Below are 19,058 nucleotides of genomic sequence, written 5' to 3'. Positions count from 1 at the left end.
AAATTCTTACTTTTTAAAAACTCTGCATCCTTGGTTAAGGGCTCGTAAGTAAGCATTTCACGGTAATACCTGTGGCATTCGACGCATGTGACAAATACAATTTGATTCGATTACAGGGTCAGCTAAGGCGGAGTCCAGGGAACACATTTCTGTGTATATGTGAGTATCATTTTGTCTATTGAGTAAGACAACACAGCACCCAACTACAGAACAAACAGCTAAGCCTCAACTAAAACACTTGAGGCTACAATCTAAACTCAAGAGCATTCAGCTGGTCATCCTTCATTACCCAGAGGCCCTTAGCAACAAATTACACATCCCCTACGAGTCAGGCCCTCCCAATATCTGTCCTTTCTCGTGTTTCACTGGCCCCTCCATTTCCTGTGTTAACAACATGGTTAATGGCGAGGTGGGTGGAAAACATGATCATTTTCGTCACGATAAACAGGATTATAGACAGTCCACCCACATTCTATAATGTCCTGACCAGCTATGACATCGGCTCTAAGAGTCTCAGTGGCTAAACAACAGCCATGGCTGGAGAAATTATTCTAATGCCCGTGTTGCATCCATTCTCTGCAGCTCCCTTGAAAGATTCCATGGGAGAGAGGGGAATGCTTCGTGCTGCTGGTGGCAGAGCAGCAGATCAAACTGGTTGATTAGAGGGGCAGGGTTGGCAAATATTCCTCAGACAGTAGACTCAATATGGATGCACACACAGACATTGCCCACATACCTCTGGAACTACAGGAGAGTAGTGAGGCTTACCCTCAGTATCAGATGAGTCATTATACAAATAAACCTGTAGTTTTCCTGAGCTGACCCTTTTATCCAAATAGTATTAAGCCAAGCCTGTGTTTCACACATGTTCACGTTTATAAGCTACATTTAGGCCTATAGCTGAATACAAACAACACTGCATCCACTAAGTTGATGTGTCCACATTCCTTTGCTGGTGCAGTCATCACCAGTTCCAGTACTAGCAGAGAGAGAGGGGAGTACAACAGGGACGTGACAAGTCTGCCTGGCTGGTAGTTTCAGAGCACGAGGGCCGTCTACTAAAACAAACCGATGATCTAACTCTCTACAAAATGGCTGCTCTGGACAGCACGCATAACACATTACAGAGACACAACATGCTTTGTAAGATCCTCTAACAGTGAGAGGTGGAGCAGGATACTAAGCAGTTTATTCTCTACAGACCTACGCTGCTGAGGCTCATCCATAAAACACAGTATAATACCAGATGGATGCCAAACAGTGATCCGATTGTCATCTATCAACTAAATATTTTAATATGTTTAATACCGGTTGCTACAATGAATGGATCTATGGTCCCAAAGATAAATGACGGAAGTGATGAGAGAATTGATGAGCTTGACCCCCCAAACGTGGTCATTTACTTCATAGTATATATAAAACAGTACAGCAAACACACACTAATGTATGACATTCCTACGGTGCATGACAGATCATTGGGCGGGTGAAGCTTTGCAGCAAGGCCCTTTTGACACGAAAGCAGATCACGTGAGGAACACACATAGACAGAGAAACATTGAAACCGCTTGTACCCAGCCACTATAACATGAATGCATTCTTTAATGAATTGTTTGCTCCTCTGTCTCATCCCAGCCACAGATGTATAAACACACACACAACACAGTAATCAACTGCATCCTCTCTCTCCCTCACTGTGGGCCAGCGAGGCCATCAGAATGGTTAACGCTCGCTAACCCTGACAAAGATGTTTAAGATATAATATGACTAAAACAATAACCAAATGTAATACACTTTGCATAAAATTAGATACCGCCTTATTTCCTTTTACTGTTGCTTGTACAACGATAAAGTTTGATCATAAAGTTACTGGTTCTCCCCTCCCCCCTGCAGTAAGCTAGTTATTTGGTCTTTAGCCAGCATGGAACAAAAGCATGGGGGATAGTTGCCCGATACTCTGACACTGTTGTAATGTCATTACATCAAGAGACATGCCAAACGGGAGAATCATACAAACTTATTTTTAATTTTTTTTACCTTTATTTAATTAGGCAAGTCAGTTAAGAACAAATTCTTATTTTCAATGACGGACTAGGAACAGTGACAGAACGACAGATTTGTACCTTGTCAGCTCGGGGATTTGAACTTGCAACCTTTCGGTTACTAGTCCAACACTCTAACCACTAGGCTACCCTGCCGCCCCGGCATCATTGATTGACATCATTGATTGTCACACACACACTACAAGTCAAAAGTCCAGACCAACCTACTCATTCAAGGGTTTTTCTTTATTTGTACTATTTTCTACATTGTAGAATAATAGTGAAGATATCAAAACTATGGAATAACACATATGGAATCATGTAGTAACCAAAAAAGTGTTATAAAAAATATATTTGGATTTGTTTATTTTAGATTGTTCATTGATGACAGCTTTGCGTGTGCAAAGCTATCATCAAGGCAAAGGATGGCTACTTTGAAGAATCTCAAATATATTTTGATTTGTTTAACACTTTCTTGGTTACTACATGATTCCATGTGTGTTATTTCATAGTTTTGATGTCTTCACTATTATTCTACAATGCAGAAAATAAACTCAGCAAAAAAAGAAATGTCCTCTCACTGTCAACTGCGTAAATATTGTATATATTGTGTAAATATGTGTAAATATTTCTGTGAACATAAGATTCATCAACTGAGACATAAACTGGACAAGTTCCACAGACATGTGACTAACAGAAATGGAATAATGTGTCCCTGAACAAAGGGGGGGGGGGGTATATCAGTATATGGTGTGGCCACCAGCTGCATTAAGTGCTGCAGTGCATCTCCTCCTCATGGACTGCACCAGATTTGCCAGTTCTTGCTGTGAGATGTTACCCCACTCTTCCACCAAGGCACCTGCTAGTTCCCAGACATTTCTGGGGGGAATGGCCCTAGCCCTCACCCGCCGATCCAACAGGTCCCAGACGTGCTCAATGGGATTGAGATCCGGGGTCTTCGCTGGCCATGGCAGAACACTGACATTCCTGTCTTGCAGGAAATCACGCACAGAACGAGCAGTATGGCTGGTGGCATTGTCATGCTGGAGGGTCATGTCAGGATGAACCTGCAGGAAGGGTACCACATGAGGGAGGAGGATGTCTTCCCTGTAACGCACAGCGTTGAGATTGCAGGCAATGAGAACAAGCTCAGTCCGATGATGCTGTGACACACCGCCCCAGACCATGACAGACCCTCCATCTCCAAATCAATCCCGCTCCAGATTACAGGCCTCGGTGTAACGCTCATTCCTTCGACGATAAACGCGAATCCGACCATCACCCCTGGTGAGACAAAACCGCGACTTGTCAGTGAAGAGCACTTTTTGCCAGTCCTGTCTGGTCCAGCGACGGTGGGTTTGTGGCCTGGCGACGTTGTTGCCGGTGATGTCTGGTGAGGACCTGCCTTACAACAGGCCTACAAGCCTCAGTCCAGCCTCTCTCAGCCTATTGCGGACAGTCTGAGCACTGATGGAGGGATTGTACGTTCCTGGTGTAACTCGGGCAGTTGTTGCCCTCCTGACCTGTCCCGCAGGTGTGATGTTCGGATGTACCGATCCTGTGCAGGTGTTGTTACACGTGGTCTGCCACTGCGAGGATGATCAGCTGTCCGTCCTGTCTCCCTGTAACGCTGTCTTAGGCGTCTCACAGTACGGACATTGCAATTTATTGCCATGGCCACATCTGCAGTCCTCATGCCTCCTTGCAGCATGCCTAAGGCACATTCACGCAGATGAGCAGGGACCCTGGGCATCTTTCTTTTTCAAAGTCAGCTTTAGTGTCCTAAGTTTTCATAACTGTGACCTTAATTGCCTACTGTCTGTAAGCTGTTAGTGTCCGTTCCGTTCCACAGGTGCATGTTCATTAATTGTTTATGGTTCATTGAACAAGCATGGGAAACAGTGTTTAAACCCTTTACAATGAAGATCTGAGAAGTTATTTGGATTTTTACGAATTATCTTTGAAAGGGTCCTGAAAAAGGGACGTTTCTTTTTTTTGCTGAGTTTAGTAAAAACAAAGAAAAACCCTTGAATGAGTAGGTGGGTCTGAACTTTTGACTGGTACTGTATATGTGAAAGTATGTGGACACCCCTTCAAATTAGTGGATTCGGCTATTTCAGTCACACCCGTTGCTGAGAGGTGTATAAAAATCGTGCACACAGCCATGCAATCTCCATAGACAAACACTGGCAATAGAATGGCCTTCCTGAAGAGCTCAGTAGCTTTCAACGTGGCACTATCATAGGATGACACCTTTCCAACAAGTCAGTTCGTCAAATTTCTGCCCGCTTGTGTGGTAGGCCACACAAGTGCACAGAACGGGACTGACAAGTGCTGAAGCATGTAAAACCGTCTGTCCTCAGTTGCAACACTCACTACCGAGTTCCAAACTGCCTCTGGAAGCAACATCAGCACAATAACTGTTGATCGGGAGCTTCATCCTGGAAATGTACCCAGACGCTCACCTGTACAGCAAGCGGTTCCCAGAACTAACAGGACCCTGAACAGCTTCTACCCCCAAGCTATAAGACAGTTATTTAGCAAACTATTAGCTACCCGGAATATCTGCACTAAGTCTTTTGACTCATCACATAAGCTGCTGTTACTGATTATTATCTATCCCGGTGCCTAGTCACTTTATCCCTACCTATATGTACATATCTACCTCTACCTCGTACCCCTGCGTATATAGCCAAGTTATCATTACTTATTGTGTATTTATTCTATGTGTTATGATTATTATTATTTATTTTATTTTATTTTTTATTGTTGGGAAGTAAGCATTTCACTTTAAGTCTACACCTTTCTTTCACAAAGCATGTGACAAATAAAATTTGATTTGAAAGTAAAATTGTCCAAGATGAACTACCTAGTTAGCTTGATAAACACTGCTGACAATTCTATTTGGGCTAGTTAGCTAAATTATATGGTCAACATTGTCTATATTGATGCTGTTAACCAAACACGATAAACTAATAATTTGCGAAAACAATGTGAGCTGCTTTGTGTATCAGCAGAGATAATCTCGCAGCAACACTGGGTCCATGTTGCTTGATAATAACCAAGTCAAGGTGAGCTCCCCCGCCACATTAGCCCAGTCTGTCTTTTCAGACTTCCTGGTAGTTTGACATGAGAGAATAAGTACTTTTTCTCAAATGTTGAACATTTTAAATCAGACAAATTGTGTGTGTGATGTTTTAGTCACACAAAAGGCTATTTTACATGTCAATCAGAATGACTGTTGGGGCCCTTTAAACAGGCAAAGCTGCATCTGAACTGGCCATGACAGTGTAAATGAGTTACATACATGTCTGAGAGCCAGGCTGAGCACTGAGCAGCATCTCTCAGGGAGGTAAAACCTTCCTGGAAGTCCCTGGGGCTGTTCCTCCTCTGGATGTGCATGTGTTGCATGATTTATTCAGCACCAAATGTCCTTTGACGTACACATAACTGAAAACACACACACACAAGCTCCTTGTTATAGTTTTGTATATGGTAAGAGTGGGAGGGGTGTTCTGTAGAATTGCTGAGGTATAGCCTAAATTCCCGAAACATTAACTGGATAATTATAGGACATGGCTTACTTGGTACAATAGTGGCTTCCAGGCAACTGTATAATAATCATTCTCTCCCTCAGCCATGGACATTCTCCTCTTTGAAAACATTATTTAAAACATTGGTTTCAAAAAGGTATCAGCAGCAGAGGCGAACCACAATTGTTTGTTGGGAGGATTGAAAAGGCACAGTCAGAAACAAACTGTGTGTTTGACACAATAACATCTTCCTAAGCATGCATTCTGTTCTGCCTGGTGAGATTATGGCATTATGAGATCTTCAAATTTGAATATTGAGAATAATAATGAGATCTCCCTGGAATGCAGCTGGAGGGAAAAGTGTCTGAAAACAAAAAACGACCATGGGTTAAGTTAGCACGAGCTCTGAGACAGAAAGTAAAGCTGCCCTGTCTGTTCGGCTCAGCAAGATACATGATCAGATACAGCTATTTCCAGACAAACAAGCTAGAAAATCATAGCATAATTACTTTTGCATGTAAAACATGAAGGATTATCCTTCTTTTGATCAAAGAAGACAGTAATATTTATAACATTACTGTTAGAGTTGAATATAAAAAGGCCCCCTTTTTCCCCAGAAGAAACCCAAGCCTCACTAATGACATTCGTGCGAAGGCATTCATACTGAGTGAAGAAAACCCTCAGCTTTACTGGCATCCTCATCTGGACGCTTCGCCCTGTTTTTTGGTTCCCCCTGACAACACGCTGCTCTCCCCCTCTAAAAACTAAAAAGAAAACGGGAGGGCTGAAATTTGTGGTACCTAGGTACAGTTCAGTCCACAGAAGAAACTTTAAAAAGCATTATCCTTGAACCTTGACTACCTCCGATGAACTTAAAAAACAAAAGCTACGGGAAACTCTGCATGTCAACTAAAACAAAATGTTTTGTTGCTGAAATGCTATTGTAAGGGCTTCTATGTTATCAGATCAAATAAATGAATTGATTTTGTCGAGTCCAACTTGACATTTGCTGTAACAGCAGAAAGATTGATCTCTCTGTTGCAGTGCATCACCTCCTCTGTAGGCCTGTGTGGAATCATCCTAGCAACAGCGCTGGCCAATAGGAGGCTGGCAGGAGTCTTAACTTGTAGCCAATAGGAGCCCAGTTCCAGATGTCAGTGTGTGTCTGAGTGAGTGTGTATGTCACTATATGTGTGTGAGAAAGCAATAGAGAGCTACAGCTCAGCCTTACGTGCACCCCCTCCCCTGCCCATTCAAACAGTCATTTTTTCCTGTCCAGCTGGTATGCCGTTTGTCCCCGATCAATGAGCCCTTTCCTTTTATAATCCAACAAAGCAGAATTGTTGCTCTGATGCCGGGGGTCTTTCAGTGACGGAATAATAAGAACAAACACAAAAGATAAATCCACTTCACACCCAGATATTTTTATTTTTTTACTTCAATACCACAAAAAGGATTTGTCATCATCCCTCATTCCCTTCCTCTATGTTGTTGTTCATGCCTATGAGGCAAAAGTGTGACAGTCAGCCAGTCCCTCCGGAGATATCCCAGCAGACTACAGGGAGATAACACAGACACGGTGCGTCTGCTAGCGCCTACACTCGTCTCCCCCGTCACTGCTCACCACCCTCCGCCTCATAGCGCTTGACGGGTCGGAACCAGCTGCTCTACTTTTAACTTCCACTGAGGGAGACTTTTGTTTGGAGAAAAAGCCTGACTGCAGTGGTTTAGCCTAAAGGAAAGAGCAGTACAGGCTTGGACCTCTGGGCATGATGATCAAGAGAGAGGCTTACCTGGTAAGGGTGTACTCCCTGAGTCCTGAGTGCAGGTTCATGGCAGAAAATGTACCTATACATCCCCTCAACCGCTTGTCTCTGCCTATTTTCCATGTGACGAACAGCGGGCTGAAAGAGAAAGAAGGGAAGACAATGTTGGGACCTTTAGAGTTGAACACATTAGAACATCATGTAAAAACTAGGCCTACCCTCTATTGGGTGTTAATTTGAAGATTCAGGACCCACTTAGGGTTGAGAAAAACAATTGAGACAATATTTACATTGATTTCTCACATTCCTAGTGGTGATATTGGACACCGACAAAGGGTTTTCCTCACCTAACATTTCACTGACACATATTGATTGACAACGTGTAGCAAGTACAAAAAATAAGATGGCTACATTCTGTTATATACTGAACAAAAATAAATGCAACATGGAACAAATCCAAAGATTTTACTGAGTTAGTTAAATTAAGGAAATCAGTCAGTTGAAATAAATGTATTAGGCCGTAATCTATGGATTTCACATGACCGGCAAAACAAATATGCATCTGTTGGTCACAGATACACTATACATACAAAATATATGGACACCCCTTCAAATTAGTGGATTCGGCTTTTTCAGCCACACCCGTTGCTGACCGGTGTATACAACCGAGCACACCGCCATGCAATCTCCATAGACAAACACTGGCAGTAGAATGGCCTTACTGAAGAGCTCAGTGACTTTCAACGTGGCACTGTCATAGGATGCCACCTTCTTTATAAGTCAGTTCAAATTTCTGCCCTGCTAGAGCTGCCCGGTCAATTGTACGTGCTGTTACTGTGAAGTGGAAACGTCTAGGAGCAACAACAGCTCAGCAGCAAAGTGGTAGGCCACACAAGCTCAGAGAACATGACCACCGAGGGCTGAAGTGTGTAAAAATCGTTTGTCCTCGGTTGCAACACTCACTACCTCTGGAAGCAACGTCTGCACAAGAAGTGTTCGTCGGGAGCTTCATGAAATGGGTTTCTATGGCCTATTTCTATTTGCCTCATGCAGCGTGACACATCTCCTCCAAAGAGTTGATCAGGCTGTTGATTGCGGCCTGTGGAATGTTGTCCCACTCCTCTTCAATGGCTGTGCGAAGTTGCTGGATATTTGCAGAAACTGGAACACGCTGTTGTACACGTCGATCCTGAGCATCCTAAACATGTTCAATTGGTGACATGTCTGGTGAGTATGCAGGCCATGGAAGAACTGGAATATTTTCAGCTTCCAGGAATTATATACAGATCCTTGCGACATGGGGCTGTGCATTATCATGCTGAAACATGAGGTGATGGTGGCAGATGAATGGCACAACAATGGGCCTCAGGATCTCATTACAATATCTATGTGCATTCAAATTGCTAAAGATGAAATGCAATTGTGTTCGTTGTCCGTAGCTAATGCCAGTCCATACCATAACCCCACCGCCACCATGGAGCACTCTGTTCACAACGTTGACATCAGCAAACCACTAGCCATACACGTGGTCTGCGGTTGAGGCCGGTTGGACGTACTGTCAAATTCTCTAAAACGACGGAGGCGGCTTATGGTAAAAGAAATTAACATTCAATTCTCAGGCAACAGCTCTGGTGGACATTCCTGCAGTCAGCATGCCAATTGCGCACTCCCTCAACTTGCGACATCTGTGGCACTGTGTTGTGTGACAAAATTGCACATTTTAGTGTGGCCTTTTATTGTCCCTATCACACGGTGCACCTGTGTACTGATCATGCTGTTTCATCAGCTTCTTGGTATGCCACACCTTTCAGGTGGATCGATTCTCTTGGCAAAGGAAAAATGCTCACTAACAGGGATATAAACACATTTGTGTACCACATTTTTGAGAAATAAGCTTTGTGTGTATGGAACACTTCTGGGATATTTTATTTCATCTCATGAAACATGGTACCAACACGTGTTGTATTTACATTTTTGTTCAGTGTATTTTGCTGTTAGAGAGATCATCTTTTACATTCAGGTGTTCTCTGGATAAAAAAAGTTAAAATTTTCCTTCAAAGCAGCTCTGTGGCTGTGAAAACCTGTCCAGTTTACTCTGTCCTCTAATTACGGCCATTTGGACTTAGTCAGCACCACATTTCGAGCTCGACTGCCCATTGGGAGACACAATCCATTTGAGACAGACAGACAAATGAGGCAGCAGTCAAGAACATTTCCTTGCACCAACAGATATACTACTTTGCCTTCTCTGTAAACTGATCGCCTTGTTATGGTTAGTCTCTTGCCAACAAAACATACATGTTTAACACATCGACACAAGATCCTCATATGCAGGAAATACTGCAGATTAGGGTGTCCAACTAATCCACTAAAAGCCTGGCAGTAGCTCCACCTCTTTGCCCTAAAATCACAAGACCTTTTCTCAATAAACCCCAGGATTACTGTCGCTAGCTAAGTATATATACACACAGCATATCAAAAGAAATATATAGCCCAACACAAAAGGCAGACCCTTGCCTAGGTTAATACACTATGTTTGTACAGACATTACTAAGTCACAATCTGGGCAGATAGGAAGACGATGAAAGGGTTCCAGCCTCATTCACAGCTAAGCAGATGTCTATGATCAGAGCTGAGTATAAATAGGCATCTCCAGTCTACAGTATCAACTTAGTTCTCCAGAAGAAGATACAGCTGTTGAACAGAGCAACTTGTAGAGGTAGATATATATTTCATGATGACCATTGTAAAGAGGGCCAGAAAAGTTAAATAGAACTATTCTTAATATCAACGCCTTTGAGGTTCATAACTTCATGTACATGACCAGAAGTACGTGGACACCTGCTCGTCAAACACCTAATTCCAAAATCATGGGCATTAATATGGAGTTGGTCCCCCCTTTACTGCTATAACAGCCTCCACTCTTCTGGGAAGGCTTTCTACTAGATGTTGGAACATTGCTGAGGGACTTGCTTTCATTTAGCCACAAGAGCAGTCAAGTTCTTCCACACTGATCTCAACAAACCATATCTGTATGGACCTTGCTTTGTGCACAGGGGCATTGTCGTTGGAACCACAGAATCGTCTAGAATGTATGCCGGAGCGTTAAGATTTCACTTCAATTGAACTGAAGGGCCTAGCCTGAACCATGGAAAACAACCCCAGACCATTATTCCTCTTCCACCAAACTTTACAGTTGACACTATGCATTGGGGCAGGTAGCGTTTTCCTTGCATTTGCCAAAGCCAGATTCTTCCGTTGGACTGCCAGATGGTGAAGCGTGATTCATCACTCCAGAGAACGAGAACAGATGATTTTTACGCACTACGCGCTTCAGCCCTCGTCTGTCCCGTTCTGTGAGCTTGTGTGGCTTACCACTTCACAGCTGAGCTGTTGTTGCTTCTACACGTTTCCACTTCACAATAACAGCCCTTACAGTTGACCGGGGAAGCTCTAGCAGGGCAGAAATTTGACAAACTGACTTGTTGTAATGGTGGCATCCTGTGATGGTGCCACGTTGAAAGTCACTGAGCTCTTCAGTAAGGCCATTCTACTGACAATGTATTGTCTGTGGAGATTGCATGGCTGTGTGCTCGATTTTATACACCTGTCAGCAACAGGTGTGTCTGAAAAAGCCAAATCCACTCATTTGAAAGGGTGTCCACATACTTTTGTATATATATAGTGTATATTTAAAAGCCAGGGCAATGCATGGGGGAGGGAGGAAAGATGGTCTTGGGAGAGAAAATTATACAGAGTGAGGAAAGGAGGTGTTGCTTACTAATCAACATTTTTATCAGCAAGATCTGTTTAGAGAGAGGACTAGCTGTCGCCATTGGCGTCGGCTAACGGGGATCCGAATAATCAAAACTGAGGAGCAGCCAATCTACATTTAAATCCACTCCTCTCTGGACTGCACAGACAGCCCTCGATAAGTGTCTGAAAAAAAACAGAACGGTGGACAACCACTTCACAGTGACCTTCAGTCTGAAAGAAGACTGGAGAAAGGTAGGAGAGAGAGCGAGAGACTGCACAACAGAAAAATCTGTCAGAGTGAGTGTGTGTGAGAGACGGAAGCGTCGCATAAACATGCTTGAGAGAGGGGGAAACGAAAGACAGATTGATGTCAGTCGATCCTAATAAGAAGTGATCTCTGGAGAGGCAGACAGACAACTTTAGCTCTGATGTAATGGGATGACTTCAGAGAGACAAGTTCCTCCAGACAGCCAGTCAGTGAGTCAGTCAGGCTAGCCTGCAGCTCCCTCAAGATGAATCGCTTTTAATCTGGCCGAGGAACCCCTTGGCAAACAAGGTGAGCAGCAGCCTGAGAGAGGCCGTGGTGTGAGCCAAATGGGAAAACGAAGGCAGAGGCAAGGACAGCCAACAAGAGCTTCAGTTGTTGCCCCAAGCACCACTCGGAGGGGTGAAAGAACACATTTATCAATAGTCTTCCACTGGTCTGACAAAAGCAGGAGTTCCATTTCAAAACTGAAATTATTTTTTCAGTTAGACAAATGTTCTATCAGATATTTTCCTGACAAGAATCCATGATGGGTCTCATGAGTGAGCGGTCGGTCAGTTGTGCCTGCTAAGTAAACCTTCTTCTATGGTGTGTGTTCTGGAGGGATGGGTCGACGGAGTACATTTTTGACATGCAGCCAGGGTTGATGGGTTCAGTGTGTTAAAAAAAAGCCAGACTCGTGCGAGTCAACATTGATTTCTATTAATAAACTGCTGATGAATCAAATCACACCATGAGGTCTAAGCAAACGAAAATCTGTCTAAAACCCCATGGTGGAGCGATGAAAATTGTTTTAAAAAAGGACAATAGGGCAGATATGAAAGGGAGACTGCGAAGTAGGCCTGTGTTTAAATCGGCTAGAAACCAGAAAATCGCCTTCAATGTTCAGCCAGGTATCAACCCGAGCAGCATGATGGTCTTTCTGTCCACTGAAGATGTACATTCAGATGCTGTAACGCTATTCTCTGGGCACCTATAAAAAGGTGCTCATCGCGCTATTCAGGCTCTTTTTCCTCTCGCTCTACTCTCCCAGATGTCCCAATCGGTTCAGTGTGCCAATTCTGAACAGTAATCCCAGCCTGCCGGCCACATACTAAAGGGTTGTCCTATCGCATCACGTGCCATACTGTGACCTTGACGGTTCCACTCATCGCCCATTCCCCACACACCCACAGCCAACGCTATCCTCACATACCATACCAACCCCCACCCCGACTGTTCTTTATGTCTGAAGAGTGAAGAGCAGACATCCTCAATGGTTTCAATTAAATGACGTGTAAAAGGGTGATCCATCACTTCCCATTTGGTATTCATCCATTGCCAACTCGGGCACAAAAACACATTGGGATGGAATCCAGTCGGAGAACCAACTTTCTGCACTGCAGAGGTCAAACTCTGAGGACACGCCATGTCTCTGCAAAGTACATCAAACAAAGGATGCTTTTAAAAAGCTTTGTCAAGCATATTTACCGGTGCCCAGTTAGTCACTCAGTCTCAATTTAAAGCAGTAAGTCAAACAAAGGGAAAGCCTACACATTAGTTCAGATAAATAGGTTTTATGTCATCACATCCTGTTTTAAGAGTTGCTTCAAATCCTTTGCTCTGTACCAATCAGCCCATAAAAAGAAGGCCCGTGCCACCCCAAACAGTGGAAACAGTAGAAAAAGCTGCAGGGGCGTTTTCATGCGCATTGCTACATCTGGAGCCCAGTTCACACAGCCACCTTCACACTGCAGACCGACTACTAATCAGTCCTGATGACATCAGTCACAATTGTACATTACACTACAATCCCAGGCCCAGTGCCAGCTTTCACACTGTGTGTGTGTGTGTGTGGGGGGGGGGCGACTATTCAGGAGATTCAATGTTGTTGTATTGGCTCAGTATCTACCAAGTTGAGAAAATAGTTGTAAGTCACATGCATGCACATATTACACTCCCTTGGCTACTAATGCATGGGTCACAAGAGGAGCTGGTGTTGTGGGCAGGAGTGTGTGCAGAGATCAGATGGGGGATGGGAGGGACTGGTGTCATATTCCTCACATCAGTTCCTCAAGCAGAAACAACCAGGCCCAGTACAACTAACACATTCTAGTAGTCTAGAATAAACCAAGCTGGAGGCTTGAGGTACAAGGGTAAATTTAACGTTCATTTAAGCCCCGGCAGAGCAGCTTTATTATACAACCATGGTTATGGGCCATGCCCAGAAGACAGCAACAACCCTCTTCCTCCTGGAGCTGGTCCCGCCCACCTGATCAGGTGAATCCTCCTGGTGGTAAACGCACTCGCCTGGATGGATCAGACTACTCGCGTCTCCGTTTTGGACTTACGGGCTAATGCAAGTGGGGGTACATTTGGAGAGGACCTGAGTGCAGTCTCAACACAGCGAAAGCCCTTGCTATTCAATACGAACATTAGCGTAAAGATGTCAACTGCGTTAAAATATATAGAAACAGTGGGGCTTTCAGTTCATTGTCTTCATAGATGGACAGAGATTGCAGACAGCACTCTATATTAGGACCATACTAATGTCAGAACCGATTGGAGGGGCTAGAACCGTGTGTATTCTATTGCCTCCTGCAAACAACCACCTCAGGGTGATCAATTTCACATTTAAGAATATATAACCTTAAAAAAATATATATGAATGTATGAGATGCCTTCTACTGAAGAAAAACAGCTCAACATGCGCTGAGTGGACAAAACATTAGGAACACCTTCCTGATATTGAGTTCCACCCCCTTTTGCCCCCAGAACAGCCACACGGATTCTACAAGTTGTTTAAAGCGTTCCACTGGGATGCTGGCCAATGTCGACGCCAATGCTTCCAACAGTTCGCTGGATGTCCTTTGGGTGGTGGACCATTTTTGATACAAACGGGAAATTGTTGAGCGTGAAAAACCCAGCTGCGTTGTAGTTCATAACACAAACCGGTAAGCCTGCACCTACTACCATAGCCCGTTCAAAGGCACTTCAATCTTTTGCCTTGCCCATTCAACCTCTGAATGACACACATACACAATCCATGCCTCAATTGTCTCAAGGCTTAAACATCCTTCTTTAACCTGTCTCCTCCCCTTCATCTACACTGATTGAAGTGGATTTAACAAGTGACATCAATAAAGGATCATAGCTTTCACCTGGTCAGTCTGTCATGGAAAGAGCAGGTGTTCCTAATGCTATATACTCAAGTGTATTTTTGTTCAGGTTTTGTTTAGTCTTTCCAGAACAGCGGAACTGGATATAAAATAATCATTTCACGGGGGAATTTCCCTTTGAAGGAAAATAAAAGGCTGGGTTTCCAACCTCCTCCAACCCCTCCCATCTACCACTCCATGCTTGGATTTTCGGTCCCATTTCCTGACATCAGGCAGAACTTTCCTTTGACCTCTAAATCCAGAGACAGTGGGCATCAGACAGATCAACGGATTACAGTGCATTATCCCCATGGCCCTGAGCACTAGCTGCTTCATGTCACACTCAAAGAACATACTGATTCAGACTATTCTTCTTCTGCATCGTGCTTGGGTGAATACGGAGTATGACAACATACACAAGATGTTGGTTAGCATTACACACTAGCTGAAAACTGGACTTCAGAATCAAGGGAAAATACCCTTCAATTCAATAGACCAATAGCAACCCGGATACTCTCACTAATATGTATGTATGCATGTATGTACACACATACACATTAAACTCTCATTCAAGAAACCCCTGTGCGTGTAAACTGAGAAATGAGATCACGTGTCCAACTGTCAACCAATTGCTCTACTCCTCCTCTATCCAACATTACAAAAATGGGAAGCATATACTTTCATGTGATCCGGCGTATGCATTTGTGTGAGAGGGAGAGGAGAGATAAATATGTTATATGCACTCTTTCCCTTACATACCTATAGAAACGTCAGGCAACTTCCAAAAGGAATGCTGATAAAAGGTAGGATGCAGAAACCTGTATCTAGAGTGCATCTGGAAAGTATTGTGTGTAGAGTGATGAGGAAAAACTATTTAATCCATTTTCGAATAAGGCTGTAACGTAACAAAATGTGGGAAAAGTCCAGGGGTCTGAATACTTTCTGAAGGCACTGTATGAGATATTATGGCAAATGCTGTGCGCCTAACAAAAATATCCCAAAAAGATTTGACGCATAACAATGTTTTGAGCTGCATGTTGATGTTTGGATGTTCTATAAAGAAGAAAACAATGTTGAAATAAATGGCATCGATAGTTTGTCTCCAGGCCTCCCATTTATGAAGTTTCAAACATCTAGAAATACATAGGATAATGGACAGCATGTTCATTTTACTTTCAAATGAAGGCACAGCAGCGCTAGCATTCTAGTTAATAGAGTGTAGACAGAATCACCGTGAAATGTATATGGTAGCAACAATGCTGAAATGCATCAATGATTTTGGGGCAATTTGGGGTTTTGTGCGAAAGCTGTCAAACGTGTTTTTTGACTAGCAGGACATATAAGAAACAATATGTCACAAGATACAAAATTATCACAATGACTAAGGTATTATTTGGGGTGGTGACGCGACCACAATATTCTATCCTTTATTCATATATTACCATAACAGAATGTATTCATCCCAACACATTTAAACTGCAAAAAGGCAGCTCAGACATATTTGGTTTTAAAATTACTTATCTGCTAAAATATGGTTTTGCACACTAGTATGCAGAGAATACCTCTGAGTTATCTATCTGTAATGGCCAATTACCATTTTAACAGCCTTAGAGGAGAAAAGTACATTCACATCGCAATAAAAATAGCATCTCAATGTTTACTGTGAGCAAGGCCACCATGACAACAGCCCCCTAAACTGGCTATTAGGTTGCCAGTAATAACTGATGACAATGGAAGGGAAAGGGGAAACCTAAATCAACGACTAAATACATTCAACCAAAACGTGTCTTCCGCATTTAACCCAACCCCTCAAATCAGAGAGATGCAGGGGGCTGCCTTAAATCGACATCATCAGCGCCTGGGGAGAAGTTGTTGTTGGGCGTTGACGTTCTTGCTCAAGGGCAGAAAGGTAGATTTTTCCACCTTTACAGCATGGGGATTCTAACCAGCGAACCTTTCGGTTACTGGCCCAACGCTCCTAACTGCTAGGCTATCTTCCGCCCCAATTATGTAGGCCTAACTAAGTGTGTAGGCTAAACTGGTGCCAGGAACACCAAGGGTCCCCCACACCACAAAAACAATTTTGGCGCACCAAACCTGTAATTTCGAAATGTGGTTGTGCATCAGCAGTTCTCCTCTTGTTATGTCAGTCACTGACAGTCAATTAATTAGCCCATGTCATTTTAAAGATCGCTACGTAAGTTAGTCTAGCCAGCTATCTAAACCTTGCAGTAATCATTGCTGAATTACTGACCGAGCACCCAAGGCCTAGAGGCCCTGACCTCCAGTGGGCCCCTATTGTATTTGTTCGTCACTCACTCAGATGTCATAAGTCATGACAAAATATAGCATAAGACGTATTTTGTCTTCCAAGTCAGTAATTGAGGAAGTATCGCCAAGTAAAAAGGTTGGTCGAAAATTCTCTGTGCTACACTTAATATTACCTACCTAATAAAATGCTTATCGGCCAGCTGGAACAGTAATAATGGTCTGACTAGGCAATATTTTTAATAGCTAGCCTACCTTATGTCTTGAGTTTAGGACAACTGTATTGCACTATCATAACCCAAAACAAAGGTTGTAGGCTATTAATCCATTGTTTGTGTTATGTCTTTGTAAACAAGCAATGTACAGTATAGCAATGTACAGTATTGATTAAATTTCACTATAAAATCAAATTTATCAACACAATAAAATAAAAAAAAATAAAAAAATTGCAATACACATCCTATCAGCACCTAGGTATTGTGATATCTTGAGGTCCCAGGCAATTCCCAGCCCTAGTGCACATGGTTCACATTTTCTTTGAGTTTTGAATAAAATCTCTGGGGTTGCCAAATCTACCTACAGTCAATTTGTACTTTGAGGCTTTAACTTAACACATGTGGAAAAATACCTTTTATAAAATAATTATGTTTTGCGTGAGAATACAACAGCTTGCTCCAGGGTTCAGTGTCAGCGGTTTGACAAATAAAGTAACGGTATGCCCAATCTAACAAAATAAAATATCTGTTGGCATGAGTTACTGGCTTGGTTACTCGCTTTAAGCGAACTACCATAGCTAGTGTCCGGTTGAACTAGCTAGCAAGCCAACTTCTTAAAGAGGAAACCTGCAGTTTAAACGATAACAAACCAACCATACTCCCCACCCGTTTCATTTAACCCAATGAGTCCCACTGTAAAGTGTTGGAAGTCCAACCCCTTTCAAACATTGTGTGTTTAAGCTAAAGACTTATGGGTAACATTGGATTAGTCAATTTCTTCTGCATCCATAGATACCAACCATTAGCCTGTGTGATTAACGGGGGCTGAGCTAGAGCTGTGTTTGTGAGAAAAGGGCAGATCCCGAAAGGGGCCCTGGGCCGGGTCTTTTTACAAAAATGTCTGTAAAGTCCGAATGATGTTTACTATAAACTATTAAAAAATATCTATGAAAAGCAGAGACTGCCACAAACACACAAATGTTTTGCTCTACGAGCTACACAACAGTCGTTAGAAGGTTAGGGGTTATTCTACATAGAAGAACAAAGGAAATCCCAGGAAAAAGTGCTATTATCTCAGAGCAATACGTATGAGATCTCCTAAGCCTGTGTTAACCTCAAACCTCAAACCTTATTTTCGGTGTTTATTACAAAACCCTATTCTTTCGCCATTCATTTTTTCCCCATAGGGATGGCTGAACGAACCAGAGGTAACTCATTTCCGGGTTTTATGACTGCAAGCTGGCGAGCTCTATAAACCAACATAGTTGCTGTCGCAAACTCCACACAGTTGTCACTGACTAGTTGGATATTAATTTCCCGGTGAGTAAACTATTTCTGTACTTACAGCATTCTTATAAATACATTTTAAATCAGGTTTTCTGGAACATATTTTTTTATTGACATTTCTCACTAAAACTCAAGAATGCAACTATTTGTGTGTTATACTTGTTGTCCTGAAGGAAGAAAAATGTAAACATGGGCTGGACATACAGATAAATGAAAATCAAATATTTGCTGGGGTCTCGGGACTGATAGGGTTAATAAAAGATGAGGGATGGGGCTGGAGAAATGTAACCACTCAAATTCATAGACAGCTATTGATAAAAGGTCTGACCATCAATGATAACAAATGTATAGTTTTAAGCATGTTTTGTGGCCATGCAGTGTTAGTTTAGATTTACTTTGTTTACAAACATTGCCGTAAAACAAACTTATATTTTAGGTTCTGGTGGGGTATGACAGTTGATCTAAGCTCATACGGCATTTCTAAGTTATATTCTTCAGGAATCAATGGGTAGATAATTCATTTATTAGTCCAAAAATTTACTTAGCAACTGCAGATGGCCCCTTTAAAGTTTCCCTGGCTGAGGTATGCTAGCTCGCTAACCTGAATGCTGGCTGCTCAGACAGCGGTAACTAGCGCGCTAGCCATATAGCTAACAAACACATTCGCTATCAACGTTCTAGATCTCTATGTTAGATGACGGAATAGAATCTAGAATAGATACAATGACAAACACACCACGCGCTGTGTGGGGTGTTCCAAACTTTCTCAACTGGGAAGTTGCAACGCTCGCC

General features: G+C 42.8%; 1 protein-coding gene across 2 annotated transcripts in view; it reads right to left on the bottom strand.

Moving 5' to 3' along the window:
- LOC139537128 (nuclear protein AMMECR1-like) overlaps nt 1–19,058 on the bottom strand; it is a 34,393-nt gene that overhangs the window by 13,917 nt on the left and 1,418 nt on the right. For both annotated transcript variants that reach the window (XM_071338066.1, XM_071338067.1), the window contains exon 2: nt 7,366–7,476. In XM_071338066.1, the coding sequence (XP_071194167.1) occupies nt 7,366–7,476 (111 nt within the window). The remainder of the gene's footprint in view (nt 1–7,365; nt 7,477–19,058) is intronic.

This window comes from Salvelinus alpinus, chromosome 13 (assembly GCF_045679555.1).
Source record: "Salvelinus alpinus chromosome 13, SLU_Salpinus.1, whole genome shotgun sequence".
Lineage (NCBI taxonomy): Eukaryota > Metazoa > Chordata > Actinopteri > Salmoniformes > Salmonidae > Salvelinus > Salvelinus alpinus.
The sequence above is the reverse complement of the archived record's forward strand: the minus strand, read 5'-3'. Positions and strand labels throughout refer to the sequence as shown.